The sequence below is a fragment of the Salminus brasiliensis genome, chromosome 5, assembly GCF_030463535.1.
Source record: "Salminus brasiliensis chromosome 5, fSalBra1.hap2, whole genome shotgun sequence".
NCBI classification, from domain to species: Eukaryota; Metazoa; Chordata; class Actinopteri; order Characiformes; family Bryconidae; genus Salminus; species Salminus brasiliensis.
In genome coordinates this window covers 17,892,173-17,914,862 of record NC_132882.1, presented here as the reverse complement: position 1 = coordinate 17,914,862, position 22,690 = coordinate 17,892,173, and the positions used below count along the sequence as shown (strand labels likewise).

Below are 22,690 nucleotides of genomic sequence, written 5' to 3'. Positions count from 1 at the left end.
GTCAGGGTATTTTTGGGTAGTTTCTGTTAGTAATTTCATTACAGAATATGCATTTTATGAACATATCTACTGTAATTATTATTATTATTATTATTATTATTATTATTATAAGATATAAAAAGCCAGGTTGCATTGCACCACCTGCACACACTAAATATGTCTCAAAGCACAACCAGGTTCAGATACAAAGAAATAACCATTTAATTATGAAAATACCTCCCAGCAGCCCTTCAGTGCGTGACTTTGTTTGGCTAGAGATTCCATTTTTTCCCACTACTTCAGTATCAAGGGAAAAAATAATCATTACGCATCAACTGAATAATTTAGGATGCACCTACAAACCAGTGGACAAATCAGGGTATGTTTATGGTTAATTACTGCACATTCAAACCACAACATACAACTGTTATTATGGGTTGGAGGTTGGCCCATAATATGTATGGGTCAGCCTCCAACTGCACATTAAAAAAAAGAATAAATAAATATAAAATATAAAAAGAAGAGTCAAGGACAGCATTTATGGCCTTGCCATTCAAGCACAGCACAAAGTCTGTTAACTTTCCTGCCAGTGAGTGGGAGTGGGAGCACAAAAGCCTAACCTGTTTCTTTTTCTCACCATCCTACAGAATCTGAGCTCTTGTCAGCTGAAAAGACCACATCCCTCCAAACTCGGCCCTGATCGAGCTGAAGGCAAGTTACCATAGGAACTGTGCGTGAAGCTCACAGGTATCGTACACTAGAGATTAGTAGAAATCATAAATGAAGTACATCTGTGATCGCTGTGGGTGGTTTGCCACAGAAAACGTGTTCATTTTGTTTAATTAATTCAAAGGTTCTCTGAAATGCACAGTAAAACAGTTTATGAAAGGCTGTCAGTATCGCCTGAACTTAATCGCTTATTGTTGCGATCATGTAACTGCAGTAAATAAAGGTCAAGTGTAAAGTAATCCACCCTTTGAAACTGTGGAAGGGAGAGGAAAGGAGCGACCAACTGTTCTCGTAAATGTTTGAAGAGTGTGTTTGCTCTGGAGCAAGTCGATGAGAACCTGTGTGTGTACATGCTCTATTAAACATGGTTCAGTTACAAGCACAGAAATGAGAGTACTCAAGCACAGTGTATAGTACTTAGCCTATAGGAACACCTCACCATGGATAATCCAATACTCTGACAAACATGACTGTGTATCAGGAGTTAGTGATATCTTTCGGTGTCTTTTCAGTGATCAAACTATTGCATACGGACACTGATAAAATGACCAGAAGAAAAGTACATTTCTAGACCGAAAGTTTGCATCTCATTGTCACTTGATCAAATTCACAACAGTTAATTGCAAACAACTTGGCAGTGAATTGTCAACACAGATGCATGCCCAACATGTGTACACCCCCTCGCTTTGTGCCATTGAAATAGCAATCCTGCAAAGTCAGACGCACCTGGCTCTTAAAGGGATTGCCAAGTGACACACTGATTGGTTTATTGCACGTTACACCCAAAACATACCCATGATTAATTAAGAGGCTTAGTACACACCTTTTGCGTGCTTTGAGCTGTGCATGGCATACTTTTCCCATCGTTACAATAGCAAAGACTCACCAATACAAGAAAAAATATCAGTAGTGCCCAGAGATTTTTAACATGGAGACCACTGCTGTGCTCAGTGAAGTAATTCCGTCTGGAGAAGGGCAAAAAAGACAGACATGGGTGATCCTGATGGGAATTAAATAATAGCTCCAGTAAGAAATATATATTTTTTTATTAAAATAAGAGAAATATACAGTGTATCACAAAAGTGAGTACACCCTTCACATTTCTGCAGATATTTAAGTATATCTTTTCATGGGACAACACTGACAAAATGACACTTTGACACAATGAAAAGTAGTCTGTGTGCAGCTTATATAACAGTGTACATTTATTCTTTCCTCAAAATAACTCAGTATACAGCCATTAATGTCTAAACCACCGGCAACAAAAGTGAGTACACCCCTAAGAGACTACACCCCTAAATGAGATGATTCTTATCACAATTACAGCAAGGCTACTTGATCACGGTCAGTAGTGTAGGGGTGTGTATGCGCAGCTACAGTGCCTTGCAGAGGTGTTGGAATCCCTACAAAGTCCTCAGATGTAGCTGAATTACACCTACCCAGAAGTTAGTACTCTTCACTGATCTTAAAAAAACAAAAAAAACAACTGCAACTGAATCCTACTTGCTAATATGATTCATGATCTGTGTGTCACAGACAGGGGTGATTTATGCCTCACTCTGGTCATATTGTTATTGTTTATGTATTGGAGATCTTTGTTGTGTTTTTTAGAACCTTTCACAAGAAATACCTGCAGTTTGGCCAAATATAAAACTACTGCTGAGATCTGAGGTTCTGACCTTAAAGCTTTGAACCAAGCACAAAGATGACCAGAGGCAGACCCTTTTCAGTTATCTATCCATGCACTGTAGGTTTGAACTGCATATCCTGATCTGTTTGATTCTTACAACATAGATCTAACAGCAACAGAGGTCCAAGCAAGTAGTGCTAGTAGCCTCACAGTCAGTAGCCTCTCAGTCAGTCAGACCTCAGTTCAACTGAGGATTTGTGGCTGGCCTTGAAAAGGGCTGTTTGTGGCAGGTTTGCATAGAGGAATGGAGTAAAATTGCTGTGTCCAGATGTGCAAGCCTGAGACCTATCCACACTCAATGCTGTGATTGCAGCCAAATGTGCATCTACTAAAAAATAGACCAAATAGACTTGATATGTACATATACTTATGCAGTCCATTATTCCATTAATAAAAGCAATAAAAATGTCTGAGGGGGTGAATTCACAACACAAACAACTAAGTACCTTGGTACTTACAATATGAAATTTATGCAATTCCTGAAATGAAGATCCAGATTACCACAAGATGGCACTCTAGTGTCAGAGAGAGAGAGAGAGAGAGAGAGAGAGAGAGAGAGAGAGAGAGAGAGAGAGAGAGAGAGAGAGAGAAAATAAAGTGTATAAGCCTAATTTTAGCATCTCTCTCTCTCTCTCTCTCTCTCTTGCTGGTGGCTGGAGTATAGGTGCTTTTACAGAGGGCTTGTCCCTCTCAAACCACCATTTGCATGTTAATACAGGAACATCCTCCTCCATTCAGCCCACACTGCCTAATATCACAGAAATTGCACAGCAGAAGGTAGGGACAGCATAATGAAGCCTCGGTTTGACCAATTCTTTAAGTGGTATAGAAGGTTTACGTTATCTGTTTAGTACAGAATTAGTTAACTAATACTAAAGTAGTAGCATTCGAGGTGGAAAAGCTCTTCACCAAGCCCCTTTACTGATCCAGCCTCACTTGTTTTGCGAGGCTGTGGTCGGTTGTGATGTGGAGTTTAGTCAGTCACAGTAAACTCCTACACTCTGGCTACAGTTTGTTTGCACATATTAGACGAGGACCCTCAGGGAACAAGAGTGACGTAGTAAAAAGGAAAAAAAAAGAGATTTAATATTTAAAGAGATCAAAAGTTCTAGACTTAATCCACACATTTAGGCCTGTTTAAAGTTTTAATTTAGAGCCATGTTAAAATATTGTATTATCGTTTTAACGTGTTTATACTAATGGAGAAAGTGATGTAAATACAATATCCAACACAATTAATAAACTATTCGATTTATTTATTTATTTATTTATTTATTTATTTATTTATTTATCTAATCATCTATCCATCCATCCATCCATCCCAAGCAAAAAGTTCATATTTTCGCATGTTGTCCACTAGGGTGCAGACGAGTAAAGGAATAGAAATGACCGGGGCTCGAGTTTCGCCCCTGAGTTTATTGACTATAATTGTACTTGTTTTTTGTTTATTATTATTATTATTATTATTATTATTAATAATAATAATAATAATCATCATCATCATCATAATACAAAGAAAATGAAGGGAAATAATAATAAGAATGAATATGATTAATAGAATTAATATATTAATACAATAATAAGAAGAATAATTATTAATACAATAATAATTCGTATAATATATAGCTATTGTTATTATTATTATTATTATTATTATTGTTGTTGTTGTTGTTATTGTTTAATTTTTTATTATTATTACAAACACATTTCAACAACAGCATTCCTGTGCATCTTTTCTAGGTCAACCAGTCATTTTAAAGCTTTTTAAACACCAACTTCATAGTAGGTCGTAGGTAGGTAGGTAGTTGATGACCTCTTACAGCTTCCTACTAGTACCAGAATATTACAAATATGTTTAGCATGAAAGAAAATCAGGTATAACCATGTGGAAAATTAAAATCAAGGGTAAAATACACAGCAGGTCTGCGGCTGCATCAATGCAGTCAGGTGGTCTTTTAATTATAGTTAACTTCACCTGACATGGAGTTTCTACTCTGATTTGCAGGAAGCTGCAGACTGGCTTAAAGCATTAGACCTGCTACAACCCTTCTAAAAGAAACCGTATCCAAGTCAGATTACCACCCCAACATTGTTATTTGTGCTTGGCAAAATGCGTTCCTCCATCCTCACAGGAATCCCCAGAGTGGTGTAGCCTGAGAAAGGAGGGCAAACGGATAAGGGCATTTGATCCAGCTTTTCTCCACTTTGTTCCAAGGAGCACAGAGTTAGCTGCCACATGGCTGTGCCTTTATTTGCATGTGTTTCACACTTTCATAAGAACCTCTGCTGATCAGTTGCAGTGTACAGATATTTAGAGGTGAACTGCAGTAGTTGGTGTTTGTGCTTTGTTAAAGAACTGTTTTGGGTTACTTAGGGTGGTGTGGCTCAGTACACAGTTACTTCCTTTGGCATGTTAACCTATCGTATGAAGTGGAAGTGGATGCACTACAGTTTACGGTTTGCAAATTTGTTTTAGTATTATTATTATTATTATTATTATTACAGCCAAAGAGGCCATAATGTACTGTAAAACATTTGCAGAACAATTGTGTCTTTAGTGTTATTTTGGAAAATAGCCAGGAAACATAACCTGTGACTTCTCACACTTCATTTTCTTTTAGCACAGATGTGACAGATGGGCCGGTCTGGGATCACGGTTACTCCACACCCCTCTAATGAAGACAGAATCCTGACAAGGATGTCAGAAAGTCATCTTTGCCTTCTCACAATCTGCAAACCAGGCAGCTCAGAGTCTTACTTATTCAGTATAATGGATTTAGACTGTAATGTAAAGCAAGAGCATGTGTAAGACAGAAATGTGTGGCACACAAAACAGCCTCACCATTTACTTTTGGAAGGTTTTATTGACTTAGTGAAAGCGGTGACAGTCGTTTTTATTGTGTACACAAGACATCATATCATTCTCCTAGCTTTTGGTCAATTTTCAATAACAAATACAAAACAGAAAAGTAGTCACTCAGATTATTGCTGTGGTCTTACTTGTACAGTGTAAACTATGTGGTAAACAGGAATACTGGTAAAGCTGGTTCTCTCATTGGTCTACAGTGTCTATTTTGGTGAAACACAACTGCAGATCTTTCTATTATAGCAAAAGGCACTTTAAAGCTGTTTTTGTTTGTTTGTTTGTTTAACTCTCACAGAAACAACAGAAATACTCCACATTCTATATGGCATCCTGCTACAGTGCACTCTTCCTCAGTGCCCTATATCTCCTGTCCTTTACAGATTCACATGCAGCTCATTCCAGATCTTCGTGGTGCTGAGTGGACTCGTTAATTACCTGCAAAGAACACATGCCCATCAGCCCTTATTATGACAACCATACTGGTAATTGTATTGCAGTGGAAATGCACAAACGTATGTTACTTACGTGCCCATCCCTTGTTTCTATAGTCTTAATCACCACCTTCTTGGAAAGGTTTTCAATCATTGGTCTGGATTCTACCATGGTTTCTGCACAGAGAAAAAGCCACAGTCTTTTTTGTGGTCATCCCTTAATGGGGAAACACTTAAAATTCATGATATCTGCAAACTCAGGATTTTACTATTTGCCAGCATCAGCTTGGCATTTATCACTTTTATGATTCATTTAGGGCGTCTGATGCTTTTCAGCAGTAAAAGAGACCTGTGTGTGGAAACTGTACCTCTCAGATTAAAAGAAGAGATGTTGGGCATGGGTGTGGTGATCCTGGAGAAGAAATAAAGAGAGACAAAAAGAGTTCCAGAATTTTTAAGTGAAATCCAAATACTAACAGCACAAATGTATGTTCTTTAGAAAGCATAGACCATGGGAAGGCTAACTCTAGATAGTGCAAAGCTGTTGTAGACATGAATGGATTCTTCGGAGCAATGCCATAGAACGGCTACTTTAATGGAACTAACTACATGGACTACAATGCAAAGTGCATAGGTAAGAATAACTAGTCATGCCAGAATGTCCTAGTCATGTCTCTAACAGAGAGTGACAGAAAGTCTTCTAAAATCCTGACCTGCTCTCTTCTCCTTCCAACAGTTTCCTATAGGTGGCAATCTCAATGTCCAGAGCCATTTTGACATTGAGCAAGTCCTGGTATTCGCGCAGATGGCGAGCCATCTCTTCCTTCATGTTGCGGATGTCATCTTCCAGATGGGCAATGGTGTCCTGATAACCAGACGACTCCATGCCAAAGTTGTCCTCCAGGTCTCTCATCTGGCGCTCCAGAGATTCATTCTAACCAAGAAATGGACAAAAGTGAATTCTTCGTTCAGTAAAGAACTTACATTATATATTCTACATGTTCTGTCATACAAGAAATATACTTACAGTGCCCTTAAGAGCATCCACCTCACAGGTCAGAGCCTGTACCTGGCGGCGGTACTCGTTGGCGTCCTGCTTGGCCAGACGGATGGCTTCATTGCTACGGGCAGCAGCTTCTGACAAATCAGCAAACTAGTGAAAGACAAATGACACTGCTTGTTACTCTACAATAACACCAACATGACTTTTAAAAGGACACAACAGGTAATATGTGAATGGGAGGACAATCTTCAATTGTAGAAGAGGTTAAAAGCTTGAATTACTATTATCCTGCCTTGTCCTGAAGCACTGTTTAATTAGCACTGAATGAATCCTTGCTAATGGGGTTGGTCTAATTATCATTTAGGTCAAGTCTGTTCACAGGAAAAGGGGGTGGTAATCCATACACGTCAATACTATGATTGTCAGTCACATTTTTGAAAACGTCCAGTGATCTATTGTGCAGGGTGCTTTCAGTGATTGGCCATCTGTCCTCTCAATCCAATGAAACCCATCATTACCATCTGCTGTGCTTTAACCCAGAGGGAGGCCGTGCACAGCACCTGCAGTTTCATGAGGGATAAACTGTACTGCTGTATGGCTGATTGCTACAGCCACTGCAAAAATCGCTAACATCAATGCAATAGCACACTGTACTGAGCCATAATACATGAGCACTATGTATCATGAGCATTAGCAGATATTATCGTGATCCGTTGCTTAAAATATCTAAAACTGTTACTGAAAATATTCAGCCCTATAAACTGAAGTGGTGAAAATGGCAGTTATGTAAAAAAAAAAGAGTGAATATGTAGTTTAGGAAACAGGCCAAAATTTTAAAAGTATTGCAAACTGTTCTAGAAATAGACTGACCTTGGATTTGTACCATTCCTCTGCCTCCTGGATGTTCTTGGTGGCCAGAGTCTCATACTGCAAGCGCACGTCCCGCAGGGCAGCGGTCAGATCAGGCTTAGCCACGTCCATATCAATCTGCACGTGCTGTTCATGGATCTGGGCCTGGAGCTCAGAAAGCTCCTGTAGGGAAACAGAGGAAAGTCCAGGATTACTGATGCACTGTCTGGCTTCTGAATGTTCAATGTGCAGCAGCTGCATTAATAAGATCCATATGCCAACTATGCTTATTTGCCTTGTACTGTATATTGTGAGCCTTTCATTCTCTGCCTTGTACTTAAACTGATCAGGGGAAGTCCATTGCATTGCACATATATTAGACTCCTTAGTTTGTTTCAACATGCTAGCCTTTGTATATTAGCCACTGACCCTTTATTGAACTGTTTTTGGGGCTGTCTAGTATTGTAGATTTTCCTAGGGAAACATGGCCTTCTTACAGCCTTTATCCTCTTGACATAATTCCTTTACCTCCCCTGAGCATTTAATCTCCATGGTAATGCCATTTCCTGCCAATCTCATGATCCTCTCAGGTCTCAGTAAGAGTCGCGGTCGCACGCTTAAACCTGTCATCATACACAGGACAGAAGTTCAGCAGAAAAGAGCCATGAGGAACCAGTGGTGGTTTACCAACCTCATCATGAAGCTTCTTGAGGAAAATGATCTCCTCCTGCAGAGACTCCACCTTCCGCTCCAAGTCTAGACGAGCCAGGGAAGCATTATCGACATCCTGCAAGAACAACATGTATTACTTCATAACTTCAGTTAGATACTCTTATCAAGTCTGTAGCAACTTTGATACCATGTCAGTTACCTTGACCTTGCCCTAAATTGTTCAAATGTTAAAACGAAAGGTTTCTAAATGGTTCTCAGCTCTCAGAAAAAATAAAACTTTCTTGAGGATAGAACATTTACAGTATTTTCTATGGTTGTTTAATTAAACATCTCATTCGATAAGTTCTTTAGGGAAACAAAAGTGATTCTTCCACTGAATTGGTCCGAAGAACTCTTTGCAGAACCTACAAGAATATGCTGTTTTGAATACAGGTTTATGCTACTTACCCTCACAAAGGCGACACAAATTAGATTAGTTTCTAGAACCCTGGCCAAGTACAGCACTGAATAAGCTGAATAGCGCCAGCTTGTTGGCCTCTAGTAGAAGGTCTGTTTTCCCTCTGTCTATCTGAAATGCCACAGGTGGCCATGGCAGATACAATTGAACACACATGTTCCCTTATTGTGTTCTTCCAATGTCTAAAGTCACCAGTTTCCTGTAGCTAAGTGTAGTACCACCCACTTAGACAACAGCTTGCTTTGTCATCTACGTACAGACCTCCTCTCCTCATCAGTGCAGAAACAATGCCGGCGTGGAATCAGCTTTTCTGCTGCAAACTCCCAGGACAAAGCTGCCCATTGACTAGTGTTTCTAACCCTGACACTAGACCACAGTGTTCCACGACCCTGACAGGCTGGGTTGGTGCTGTCCACCAGCCTTCACACTCAGGAAGCACTGCTGAATACACCCGGCACCACTTAGTGGTTTTAGCACGCCATTAAAGCTGGATATGAAGCTTTCAGTGATATAAGAAATAGCATGCATGCTTACGTGTGATGCTGTGAAGAGGAACATATGTGCACTCCTAATTAAGGAGTTTTATCCATGAATTCTTTAGAAAAAGCAACAGTTCTGTATGGAACCATGACACCCCAAAGAACCATTTGATTGCTTAATTGGTTCTTTCCCTTTCATAAAGGGAAGCCTCATGTTAACACCAAAATAGGCTTCTACTATTGTTACGGGTCTAAGAACTGTTCCACAGTTTTAGCTTAGAGTGTGGGTGGTTTGAAGTTTCCTATGGTGGAAACATACCTGTCTGAAGCTTTGGAGGTTATTTTCAGCATCTTCCCTTTGAATGATCTCTTCCTGAAGCCTGGAAGTTACACAGGAGCATTAGAGCAATGCCACACCCACTCTCTCAGCACAGGTTATACAAGCTGCATTTAAGCCCTCAACTCAGAAACAGAGACCAAATACATCATATGATATAAAATAAACAGACTGACATATACATATAGATGAATAATGATATTCATGGCATTGAAATCCAACACTCCAGTGAGCTTTTACTAACGTAAAACTACTCATTTATTTTTAACTACTCATTTATTCTTAAATGCAGAACAGAAATAACTTTATTAATATAGTGTCTGTATCTAATTAAAAATGTATCCCACAGTCAGGAATTGTGCTGCAAGGCCAAATCGCATGTGTCTTAAGGTGCCTATTTATATATGATATATTCATATCTCTTCAAATAACAAATTATTAGAGAAGGGATATACCAGACCAGCAGATGGATAAGGGAAAAAATCTCAAAAAATAATAACAGTATATTAATTGAGATAAAGCTACATATAGTGTGCCTATCCAACCTAAAAACAATTAATTAATTATTTAAGTAAGTAAGTAATTTACTCAATAAAGAAATAAAGTAAATATTTTAAATGAAACAATCCAAAGTAAATTTGTAGTTTGAATGAATAAAGGTCCAAAACATTTTACAATGTAAGAACACATTCTTCAAGGGTTCCTTTGTCAATACAATGGTTCAACCCAACCCAAAGACAATTTTCAGTGATTGAATGGTTCTATATGTACATGGAAAGCCTGTTGTGTATATTTCTTTATGGAAGTTTAAAGTAAATGGTTCAATATAGCCCCAAAAGGGTTCCACTACTGTTATGAGCAAAGATAAAGCTATAAAAGTGGACAAAACACTAAAATTAATCAATTAATGAATGAATGAACTCTTGTTCTCATTTAAGAAAGTGTTTGTGCCTACTTCTCTCTGAGGCGCTGAATGTCCTCTCCCAGGTTATCTCTGTCCACCTCCACTCTGGCCTTGTCTCCGCTCAGCTGGTCCATCTGCCGGCGCAGTTCTCTCATCTCCTCCTCGTACAGGTCTCCCACCCGGGAGGTGCCTTTGCCCCTCAGCTGCTCCAGCTCGGCGATCAGGGTTTTGTTCTGCTGCTCCAGAAAGCGCACCTTCTCTATGTAGCTGGCGAACCGGTCGTTCAAGTGCTGCATCTCGGCCTTCTCGTTGGTGCGGTTGGCCTTGAACTCGGTGTTGATGGCGTCGGACAGGGCGAAGTCCAGCGTGTCCGTGCTGTGCCGGGGCCATGGCGCGCTGCGCAGCCTGCTGCTCCTGCTGGAGGAGATGGAGATGGAGGGAGGCGCGGAAGAGGCGCTGTAGGTCATCCGGGACGAGCGCACGGGACTGGAGTAGCGCGCGCTGGAGAACGTGGAGCGAGCCACAGCCGTGCGCTCCCCGCCGAACATCCTGGTGTAAGAGGAGGGCTGGCGGGTGGAGGCTCGGGTAGTCATTTTGGAGATAGTCCTTGCAGTGGTTCTGGGGAGGGTCTCTTTTAGTATCTTTGTAAAGAAGTGAAAACGCCCCCGTCGTTGTAGACAGCCCGAGTGAGCGTTTCCCCAGCAGATCCGATGCGCGGCTTAGGGGCAGCTTTTATACCCTCTCACTCCCCCTGCTAGTGAGAATACGCAGAGGGGCGGAGAGAGACAGAGAGAGAGAGAGAGAGAGAGAGAGAGGGAGAGGGGGGGGGGAGAGGGAGAGAGGGAGAGAGGGAGAGAGAGAGAGAGAGAGAGAGAGGGAGAGAGAGGGGGGGAGAGGGAGAGGGGGGGAGAGAGGGAGAGCGGGAGAGAGGGAGAGCGGGAGAGAGAGAGGGTGGGGAGAGAGAGGGAGAGAGAGGGAGAGAGAGAGAGGGGGAGAGGGGGGGAGAGAGGGAGAGAGAGAGGGGGGGAGAGAGAGAGGGGGGAGAGAGAGGGAGAGAGAGGGAGAGAGAGGGGGGGAGAGAGGGAGAGAGAGGGGGGGAGAGAGAGAGGGGGGGAGAGAGAGGGAGAGAGGGAGAGAGAGAGGGGGGGGAGAGAGAGGGAGAGAGAGGGAGAGAGAGGGGGGAGAGAGGGAGAGAGAGAGGGGGGAGAGAGGGGGGAGAAGAAAGGAGGGAGAGGGATGCTGTACTGCTGAAACAGTGGGGTGGGAGGGCACAAAGATGGTGCATCTTTAAAGACATTTTTGATTGTTATGGAGAATTCATACTAATAATTCATACTAAATACTTTTACAAATGATTCAGCTGAGAATCTTATATAATATACACTAGGTGTCCATATGTTTGTGGACATCCTTCTAATGAATAGATTCCGTTACTTTAAGCAGAATTCTTTGCTGATGCAGATGTGCAAACGCACACACACACACACACACACACACACACACACACACACACACACACACACAGCTCGTCTAGTTCTTTGTCAACAGAAGACTCTCTGCAGCAGATAAATCTAAACCTATTGACACCATGCCTAATGCCAGATGTGGGTTACAGGTGTATGAAGCTCCCCCAGCATTGAGATGTGGAGAAGTGGAACTGTGTTTTCTCTGGGATGATGGTGCTCCATCCAGTACTTTTGGCAGTTGGGGATGAGATGTGGTGATCAGCCATAACTCTGACCTCTTTAATGCTCTTTTTGCTGAATGCAATCAAATCCAAATATAATATATATAATATCTGTACTCAGCCTTCCCTGAACACTGGAGGCAGTTACTCTAAGAAAAGCAGTATAAACTATTTAATCAATACCCTTGAGTATGGAAGAAACAGTGCACAGGTGTCCATATAGTGTACTGTAATAGCCTAGACATGCAAAAAGTCCATTCTAAATAGGCTAATTTGCATTTTTTTAATTATGTTTTTAGTATTTTAATTAATAGTGTTCACTATTCTGAATAAAAACAAAAATAAAAGTGCTACTATTATTAAACAGTACATGTGTTGGTGAAGTTGACATCTTTTTACCTTTTTTTGCAAGGAGAAAACAGTGCTGTATCTTGTTTAATTTGTACAATATATTATAGAAAAGAATGAACATGTTGAGATTTGTCTGCTGGTGCTGGTGTGTCTTTGTTGTTGATAATAATGTAACAAACAGACAAATGAATTATTAAAAGCTATTTCCAACAAGCTTTAAAAAACATCCTTCTGGGGAAACTACATGAAAATGAATGAATTAATTGATAGCTCGAGGGCTGGTTTGCTTACTTGACTTGATATTTCCGAGCACTGAGCTAACCGTTTATATTTAGGAAAGGTTAACCATATTTGTAATGATTTTTATTGTCTTTCTTTTTTTTTTTTTTTTTCCTTCTTACACAAAAACATTTGTAAACAACGAATAATTTCGTCGAACTGTGATCTGATGGCGCCGGGAACTGACAGATCGGAACCTTTATACGGGAGCGTTGTTTCCAGAGGGAGTCGCACCGTTAGCATGCTGTAGCACAGTGAGCTGTAAACATGGAGAAGCTGCGTGTTTTAGAGCTCTACAGCGGTATTGGAGGGATGCATTATGCCCTCACAGGTAGACTTTCATTGTAGTGCACTTTCTAACATGCGGAGAAGTTTTTCTTGCTGCTCACCTGCTCACAGAATAATTAGCTATAGTTAGTTACGTTACATAGCATCTAGCTATATAACTAGCTGCCTGTCTGCCTGCCTGTCTGCCTGCCTGTCTCTCTCTCTCTCTCTCTCTCTCTCTCTCTCTCTCTCTCTCTCTGATCTCAAAGGTGTCACTGTTCTCTTGAACTTGATTGACATGATTAGTTTGCCTTATTGTCAATACCTTAGTCATTGCTGACACAGGGATTGTAATAGGGGGGTTGTGTAATCTCAATAGAAGCTTATTTCCAGTATTTTCAGACACTTTAGAGCAGTCAAGCATGAGGCTGAGGTTACTACACCTAATACTAAGTGTCAGCTGGAGAGGTGTGCCGTTATGGAGCAGTGGAACTGTACTCTCTGGAGTGAAGCAGAGCTCTTGTGATTGAATGCAATCAAATCTCAGAACAGGAGAGGCTGTTACTGTAGCAAAAAGGAAACTCCTAGCCTATGTTCTTGATTTACCTGGTGTCTGCCCATTTGGATGTATACTGTATATGGACACAGATGACATATTTCACTTGGATGAAGATCTCATTCGTATTAGAATATGTTTGATCTGTTTTTCACATGAGAGAGTTAATGATATAACTAAATATAACAAAATAATTAATTACTACTTTTTCTTTTGTTTCTTTAGAGAGCTCCGTGCCTGCTGAAGTGGTGGCTGCGGTGGACGTGAACACAACAGCCAATGAAATCTATAAACACAACTTCCCGAACACGCTGCTGCTACCCAAGACCATTGAAGTGAGTAGCAGCTAATCGGCCTGGCTTCTGTTTTGGGAACGATCAATGAAGATGTTGAATATAGTACAACATTATGCTTTCTGTGTTGTTGGTGCTTTGCAGTACACCAAATTTAAACAGTCCTCAGTAAAAATGACATTTATATCTGAGATTCATGATTGACTAGACAGATATCAGTGGTGGTTCTCAGTTTGAATTTAGTATGTGAATCACATATGTTTAATAGTCATGTCCCCTGCCACAACAACAACAGCAACAAAAAAAACTACACTCTTATAACGCTGCTGTCAAAAAGTTTTGATTTTGAACCTTTGAGTGGACTTTGGAAGATGTTTTGGCACTGCTCTGCTGCTACTCCTCGTCACCGCTGGGGGCAGGCAACAGTCACACCTGTCTCACTGGTGGACGCTAAGATGGATGAAAAGTTTTTATTTGGATCAAAGTCTCAGTACCTGGTTTATGAAGGAGATTTGAATGTTCCAGCCTGCCTGTAAGAATATACAAAGAAAACACTAAAGAGAGGGTCATTATTTAAGGACAATGAAACGTTTGTTGCTTTTATAAAGGGGATCTTTTTACATACAGCATAAATGCAGGTCTATAGTAACTATCATATGCAAATCTATTCTACTGTTTAAAAAACTGTAGAAATTATAATGTTGAATATTTCTGTGTAGTGAAATAGTTTTTGAAATCGTTTATTGAAAACTTGTTGAAAGCTTTAGTGAGCATGCCTAAAACAATGCCTTGATAATTCTCTGCTCATAGTCAGTAAAGGTGCTCCCTTGCTCATACTGGCAGCCAGCTAGACCTAATTTTTAATGAATAAACAGGCAAAACCTTGACAAAAGCCCTTTTCTTTTATTGAATTATGCTTCACTTTGAAAACTGTGTAATGAAACAGCTTATCTCTTGCAACATCTACTGTATTTAACCTCTTAAACTGCAGACTTATTATCCAGTTAATAATCCAAACTATTTCAAAGTACTGTATAGTATTTGATTATTTAGTAACTATAGAACATTATTAGGTAACTTCTATGAAGGGTATTGTCACTCTGATTCAGTGAAATGTGTTCCCTCACACTTTGCAGTTTAAATGGGTAATTCAGATCAATCCACACTTGATCCCATGACTAGTGATTAGAGGAATATTTTACGTGAAAGAGTAACTCGCTAGATTTAGTGTTGGTTAAAGGTTGTGTGCACCGTCAGCATGGGTAATGATGCACTAGCTGCTGTTCTCATTTTCAGTGTTTCAGTAAGGGCTTGCTTGTCATGTAAAACGCAATAAACTCTACCCAGCGCACACATACATTTTCTTTCTTCAGTTGTAGGAAAACTTTGGTTGTATTAGATAAGTAGAAATCCAAGATTTTCTCCAAGCATTTTGTTCATTAACGTTTATTTACATTCCAAGAAAATGTTACTTATGATTATTGCTTTCATAAAAGCATAAACAAAAGAGTATGAATCAACATGTTTTAAACTTAATTAAAGAATAATTGATTTGTGTGCAATGTATATGAATTATGTCTTCTGTCCATTTGATTAAGTAATGCTCTCATGTTTTTGCCAGGGAATGACATTAAGTGATTTCAATAAACTGGATTTTGATATGATATTGATGAGCCCTCCTTGCCAACCCTTTACAAGGTAATTAGAATTGTGTAGCAGCTTTTCTATGTTTTACCTATGCAATAAGAAATAAAGGATGTAGTGGTGTTTGTTTGTATGTTGATTGTCTGCTTGTTTTCTGCAGGATTGGATTACAGGGCGATGTGTCTGACCCCAGAACAAAAAGCTTTCTCTACATTTTAGAACTTCTGCCAAGGTCTGACATCATCCCATCTGATCTCCCTCCATGTACAGTCTGCTCCAAAAGTGTTGTAACAAAAAGACATTTCTTCTACAGTTTGGAAGATGAATGAAAAGATGGATCAGAATTTGGAATGAATTAATTCAGCTGATTTGCACCAATTGCTTACACAAATGCATTAGTACTCTCTACAGCAGATAAACATGAACCTGAACATGAACAATGCCTAATGCCAGGCGTGGGTTAAAGGTGCTCTAATCTCCTCTTCAGGAGGTGAAATTCATGCTGACCTGACCAGTCTAAAACCTTCCACATTATCCCCCCAGGAGGTCCTTTGTTGTGTCCACAGAATGTACTCTGAACCAGTCCGTTTTTGAGTGTCGATATGATGGGAACTTATCCCACAGTTCAGTGCGAAATGGAAACGGAGCGCAAGGAGAACTTTCAGGGATCCATGCTGGCAAAGCAACTCTTCATCACTTCCTATTAGTACAAAATGAGTTAGTATGTTAATATTCTGTGTACTAACCTGCTAAACCCCACTACTAAGATTAGTATAGAGTATACCTTATAGTAGTAGTGTTTAGTACGCAATTGGGACTCCAATTGGGAGCCAATGTTTCTGTAGACCTCTGATTTCATTAGTGAGCTTGTTCCAGAGCCGTAATGCAAGCCCAAAACATGAGACTACCTCCAGTATGCCTGACTGGCAAGCTTGCATGTTTTGGATCATTAGCACATCCTTTCTTTTGCCTGGCCTTCTGACTCTTGAGTGGTTTTCATTAGTATACCAGTGGTTAATTTCTTTTTCGGGATGTTCCGAATTCTTGCTTTGGCTGTTTTACCAAAAAATTCAGTTCTCACTGGTGAGACCCAGGGCTAAAACCGAGCAGAAATTCAGAGCTATTAAAAGTCAGTCTAACAAAGCACACCTGGATCATTGATTTCAAACACTAGACACACCTGTCAGTCATGTTCTAGTATTTTTGCTTAAGTCAAGATAGAAAATAAAAAGAAATAAAAGCTGGAATTTTGATCCATCATCTCATATTCATATTTTGATCTCAAACCCAGCTGTAATGCACAAAATGCATTGCCATTCCAATACCTTCAGAGGGGACAATTTTCTTTAAACTGTTGTCATACTATGTCAACTATATTCAGTTCATTATTACATGAACAAACTTCTCAGTTACTCTTCCTACACTTCCTAGTAGACCTTTTTGTTTTGTAAATGATGCATTAATGTACAATGAAACTTTTAAGAACACACTCCTTTCTAACAGTGCTTTAGCCTAACTAATGTATTCATTTATGATCTGCATCAAACAAAGTTGTTTTTCTAACAATGGGCCCCTCTGCTGTGCCTGTAGGCTGAGCAAACTGCCACGCTTCATTCTGCTGGAGAACGTGAAAGGCTTTGAAACATCTTCTGCAAGGTAACATGGGAGATGGGGCAATTCCTCTACCGTAGAGGTTACTATGGTTACATGGCTGTGTGTCAATTAGGTCCTGCACTGAGCAGTTTGCTTTCCCCCTACCATTGTCACTGTGTGCACAGAAGTTCCCATGCTTTAAGTGAAATACTCTTAACTGTAATGGTGGACCAGGTTTAAGCATGTTTAACACAATTGTATAAAAGACATGATTAACAGGGGATGGACTTGCGCTACATCCAAAGTAAACAGAGTCGGACTGTGCAGATTTACAGTTTAATCTGACCTTTTCTTTTTCTTCCCTAGAGATGCTTTGATCAAGACTTTGAAGGAATGTGGATACAGTTTTCAGGAATTAATGATCTCACCTACATGTGTAAGCTTTTTTTTTTTCCATTCATGCTTCATCTAAATGATTGATGCTTTGGTACAGTGTGATAACTGAAGTTTCTAACTGGTAAATGTTAAAGACCAGATTATCAGAGGTATTTAAACTAATTAGTAATTTCACAAACCATGAGGAAATGAACCACAGTTCTAGTGATTTACAACCACTAAAAATATCAATTTTCTTTTTTTTTTACTAGTAAGCGACAGTTCTTTGCTTCAAACTCATTAGGCTTTAATTTTAATTAAGCAGGGGCAGTGGTGACTCAGCAGTTAGAGCGCCCGGCTATCGATAACAGGGTTGTGGGTTCGATTCCCCCGGCTCGGCAAGCTCGGCAAGGCCCTTTACACTCTCTGCTCCCCGGGCACTGGAGTTGGCCGCCCACCGCTCTGGGTGTGTGCGTGTGTACTCACTGCCCCTAGTTCGCTAGTGTGTGTGTGTGTGTGTTCACTACCACAGATGGGTTAAATGCGGAGGACACATTTCGCTGTACATAGTACAGTGACAAATACATGCACCTTAAAAGACCTTAATTCATTTTTATTATTTAAAATGTTATTATTATTTTTTCACAGATAGGAATACCAAACTCAAGACTGCGTTATTTCCTTATTGCCAAGGCACCCCTGGGTTCATTATCATTTCAGACAACGTTAGAGGTAAATCCAATATTACTCTAAGCATTGTATTTATCATTTGTATATATAATTTTTATAAACATTTTACACATTTTATTTCCCTATACCCATAGTAGATTGGCAAAAACATGCTTAGACTAATATAGTAGAAGTATACAGCCATATTCGCATTGGATTAGTTTGTCAGGGGAACGTCTGTAAATTTTATGTTGCATGTTTCCTGTGATAAAACCCTCACATTTGGACGGCAACATTTTTTTACCACAAGACAACAGTTAAATGGCTTGTTGTCACAAGATCACATTGGCAACAGTTGCGACCAAAAAGTTGAAGAGGCACTGGTTCTCATTTCAGTTTATGGAAAAGCAAATTTCCATCAAAAATGTATTTTTCATTTTGTGATTCGGAAAGTTTTCGTTTGAGAAAGTTTTCATTTTGTAATTTAGAAAGTGTCAAATCTCCTATTTTAGATACATATGCTCAAAGACTGCATACAGCATGCAACAGTGGAGATGACATCTACCTGGGAAAACACATAAATGTGTACAAATTCAGACTACATTTAATGTGTGAGAGGGTAAGTCCTGGGGTAAATCTCACTTTCATAGTAATTGTAGTTTTGTTTTGGCCAGAATTGCCAGGTCTATGTTTTTCTCCCTAGTCCTTAGAGGAAAATTACCCGTGGTGTTCTGATTTTTTCAGTCATGTCTGGATTCACATACAGTGGGGAAAAAAGTATTTAGTCAGTCACCAATTGTGCAAATTCTCCCACTTAAAAGATGAGAGACCTGTAATTGACATCATGGGTAGACCTCAACAATGAGAGACAAAATGAGAAAAAAAATTCTGAAAATCACATTGTCTGATTTTTAAAGAATTTATTTGCAAATAATGGTGGAAAATAAGTATTTGGTCAATAACAAACAAGCAAGATTTCTGGCTGTCACAGACCTGTAACTTCTTTAAGAGGCTTCTCTGTCCTCCATTCATTACCTGTATTAATGGCACCTATTTGAACTCGTCAACAGTATAAAAGACACCTGCCCACAACCTCAAACAGTCACACTCCAAACTCCACTATGGTGAAGACCAAAGAGCTGTCGAAGGACACCAGAAACAAAATTGTAGACCTGCACCAAGCTGGGAAGACTGAATCTGCAATAGGCAAGCAGCTTGGTGTGAAGAAATCTACTGTGGGAGCAATAATCAGAAAATGGAAGACCTACAAGACCACTGCTAATGTTCCTCGATCAGGGGCTCCACGCAAGATCTCAGCCCGTGGGGTCAAAATGATCACAAGAACGGTGAGCAAAAATCCCAGAACCACACGGGGGGACCTAGTGAATGACCTGCAGAAAGCTGGGACCAACGTTACAAAGGCTACCGTCAGTAACCCACTACGCCGCCAGGAACTCAGATCTTGCAGTGCCAGACGTGTTCCCCTGCTTAAGCCAGTACATATTCGGGCGCGTCTGAAGTTTGCTAGAGAGCATTTGGATGTTCCGGAAGAGCATTGGGAGAATGTCTTATGGTCAGATGAACCAAAGTAGAATTGTTTGGTACAAACACAACTCGTTGTGTTTGGAGGAGAGTGAATGCTGAGTTGCATCCAAAGAACCCCATACGAACTGTGAAGCATGGGGGTGGTTTCTCTGCAAAGGGACTAGGACGACTGGTCTGTGTATATGAAAGAATGAATGGGGCCATGTATTGTGAGATTTTGAGTGCAAACCTCCTTCCATCAGCAAGGGCATTTAAGATGAAACGTGGCTGGGTCTTTCAGCATGACAATGATCCCAAGCACACTGCCAGGGCAACAAAGGAGTGGCTTCGTAAGAAGCATTTCAAGGTCCTGGAGTGGCCTATCCAGTCTCCAGATCTCAACCCCATAGAAAACCTTTGGAGGGAGTTGCAAGTCCGTGTTGCCCGCCGACAGCCCCAAAACACACTGCTTTAGAGGCGATCTGCATGAAGGAATGGGCCAACATACCAGCAACGGTGTGTGCCAACCTTGTGAAGACTTACAGAAAACGTTTGACCTCTGTCATTGCCAACAAAGGGTATATAACAAAGTATTTAGATGAACTTTTGTTATTGACCAAATACTTTTGGTCAATATTTTCCACCATTATTTGCAAATAAATTCTTTAAAAATCAGACAATTTGATTTTATGAATTTTTTTTTCTCATTTTGTATCTCATAGTTGAGGTCTACATATGATGTCAATTACAGGCCTCTCTCATCTTTTTAAGTAGGAGAACTTGCACAATTGGTGACTGACTAAATACTTTTTTCCCCCACTGTATCTGTGATTTTTCCAGGCAGATGTTGGTAGATCTTATAAAACTCTTCGAATCAGGAAAAAATGTTGTTATAACTGTTGCTTCTTCCAAAGCTGAAAAAGGATCTTTAGCCATTTAGATAAAACTGTTGTGTGTACTGAAAATGTGAGTGTAATCATGTGAAAATCTGATGCACACTTCTGAGTACTAAACCCGCTCATCCTGTGCTGATTTTATTGCTATTTGAATGCAGATCCGGAGTTTTATCACTGAGGGCATGTGTAAACCTTTTATTACAGTTGTCCCCCTAATAAACGAATCCAGTCTGAACAGGACTATAGACTTTCCTATGTTTTAGCTACATAAGTCAGAACTAAATAATTCATTTAATATTTTACCCTTTAATCCCTGTACCACTCTTCACAGATTCTAGATGGCTTTCCAAAAACAGCTTCCAGTGACCTCACAGGCAAGTCCACAGTTTCAGACAGTCACTGTACTACCCTGAGTAGTAACATGAGGGATAACAAGGATATCATCTATAAGCTTGAGACAGCTCAGGACTTGGAGAGAAAGAGAAGCCAAAACAGTGAGGAGACAGTGAGGAGACTACAGGATTTCCTGGAAGAGGAAGGACAAGGAACCGGCATGGACCACTATCTGCTGCCCAGAAAAACCCTGCTTAGATACGCCATGCTCATGGACATTGTCAACCCAACTTGCAGGAGATCGGTCTGCTTCACCAAAGGGTGAGGCATCAGAAATGAATAATTTTTAACTCATAAATCCTGTACATTTGCCCACACGACAGTCCTTCACTCTCATAACTGCATGTTTCAAAGACCCTATAAATAGAACCATTTGGGAATATACTAAACTGCTATCAAACAATTGGTGTTTTATTAATAACAAACTAATAAACCTAGGGTTCAAAAGGTTAAAGGATTTTTTTACAGTATTATTTATTTGCCTGCATCTGTGGTCACTGTAATTGAATGATGATTTTGTTCCTCCTTCAGATATGGTCATTATGTGGAGGGAACTGGGTCTGTTCTGCAATCCTGCTCAGATGTAGAACTGGAGAGTGTCTTTAAGTCACTAGAAGTGCTGTCTGAAGAGGAGAAGCTGAAGCAGCTATCCCGACTGAAGCTCAGATACTTCACACCCAGAGAGATAGCCAACCTTATGGGCTTCCCCCCACACTTCAGTAAGCAAGCCATCTTTTTTTGTTCAAAAGTGAAAATGTGCTTGAATGATTAGACTTTGTTCATCAGACTTTTTAAATACACTCTGCTTGCTTTTCAAAGCATACAAAGCATAAACTAGCAGGGTATCAACCGTGTTAAACATTCTTCACATGCATTCACTAAATATTCACAATATTGCCCACCTGAAGAGTGCCGAAGGGTCAGTTATTATGTGGTACCTAGAAAGGTGAAGTTGGAATGGCTCTTTTAAAGTTCACATTATTTAATTCACTGTAATGTGTGGAATTAATTAGGAAGTATTAGTTAGAATGTGTCTTTAAATGTATATGTACTTCTTATATTAATGAGGCAATTGTAACTGATTTATGTATTACAGTTCTTACTTACTTTCTGCTTTGTTTTACTTTCAGCTTTTCCACCAAATATCTCCATAAAGCAACAGTATCGTGTTCTTGGAAACAGTCTTAATGTTCATGTAGTTGCCAAACTCATCAGTCTTCTGGTGTTGTGACATGCGTTGCTGCAGTTCGTAAGGTGAGAGGTGAAAGGCCACTGCAACTTGCACTGGGACTTGCTGAAGCAAAATATGATGGACATTCTGTTTTGTTTTGTATTATATGAATCAAATGAAATTGTAAATTGTCAAATAAAATGATGTTTCTTTGATCTATATTTTACAGTTGTTTATGTAAAATATTAAAACGTGACCAGAATACAAAAAAATCAGTTAAAAAAAACACTTTTTAAATGGGAATTGAACCAGTTGAATAATAAATATTATATACTGTAGAGCTTCAGTGTTGGGTCTTACTAAGGGAGGTTAGTCCAGACCTAATGCAAATGCAGTTCAGGGCTATAACTCTGGTTACTGATCTATAAGTATCATATGACCGCACTTGGTAATCACACAGTAAAATGAATAAACTGCAATACAGTTGTGTTAAAAGCTTTCTTGAACCCTGTCAGTCTTCCTTGAATGGTTTTGGCCAGTTTATTGGTGAGTGTGATGGTCTCAGAGGTCTTATTAAGGGCAAAGTGCACTTTTGT

At 39.9% G+C, this 22,690-nt stretch overlaps 2 protein-coding genes across 2 annotated transcripts; one reads left to right on the top strand and one right to left on the bottom strand.

Moving 5' to 3' along the window:
- Positions 1-5,242: 5,242 nt before the first annotated feature.
- On the bottom strand, positions 5,243-11,126 carry vim (vimentin). The gene is made up of 9 exons (XM_072678796.1): positions 10,448-11,126; positions 9,475-9,535; positions 8,239-8,334; positions 7,569-7,730; positions 6,723-6,848; positions 6,409-6,629; positions 6,064-6,107; positions 5,790-5,872; positions 5,243-5,699 (listed from the first exon to the last, which is right to left on the bottom strand). The coding sequence occupies exons 1-9, from the start codon at positions 10,987-10,989 to the stop codon at positions 5,658-5,660; spliced, it is 1,377 nt and encodes a 458-aa protein (XP_072534897.1). The 5' UTR covers positions 10,990-11,126; the 3' UTR covers positions 5,243-5,657.
- Positions 11,127-12,949: 1,823 nt separating this feature from the next.
- On the top strand, positions 12,950-22,309 carry trdmt1 (tRNA aspartic acid methyltransferase 1). Its single transcript, XM_072679692.1, has 10 exons — positions 12,950-13,044; positions 13,762-13,871; positions 15,451-15,527; positions 15,634-15,705; positions 17,064-17,129; positions 17,433-17,502; positions 18,090-18,173; positions 20,862-21,184; positions 21,455-21,642; positions 22,054-22,309. Exons 1-10 carry the CDS (start codon positions 12,981-12,983, stop codon positions 22,152-22,154), a joined length of 1,155 nt encoding a protein of 384 aa, XP_072535793.1. The 5' UTR covers positions 12,950-12,980; the 3' UTR covers positions 22,155-22,309.
- The last annotated feature ends 381 nt before the right edge of the window (positions 22,310-22,690 follow it).

Coding starts and splice junctions, on each gene's coding strand:
- trdmt1 (XM_072679692.1), top strand. CDS start 12,981: ATGGAGAAGCTGCGTGTTTTAGAGCTCTACAGCGGTATTGGAGGGATG. Junction 15,528..15,633: donor CCTTGCCAACCCTTTACAAG/GTAATTAGAATT, acceptor TGTTTTCTGCAG/GATTGGATTACAGGGCGATG. Junction 15,706..17,063: donor ATTTTAGAACTTCTGCCAAG/GTCTGACATCAT, acceptor CTGTGCCTGTAG/GCTGAGCAAACTGCCACGCT.
- vim (XM_072678796.1), bottom strand. CDS start 10,989: ATGACTACCCGAGCCTCCACCCGCCAGCCCTCCTCTTACACCAGGATG. Junction 8,335..9,474: donor ACCTCCAAAGCTTCAGACAG/GTATGTTTCCAC, acceptor TTGTTCTTGCAG/GATGTCGATAATGCTTCCCT. Junction 5,700..5,789: donor TAGAAACAAGGGATGGGCAC/GTAAGTAACATA, acceptor TGTTCTTTGCAG/GTAATTAACGAGTCCACTCA.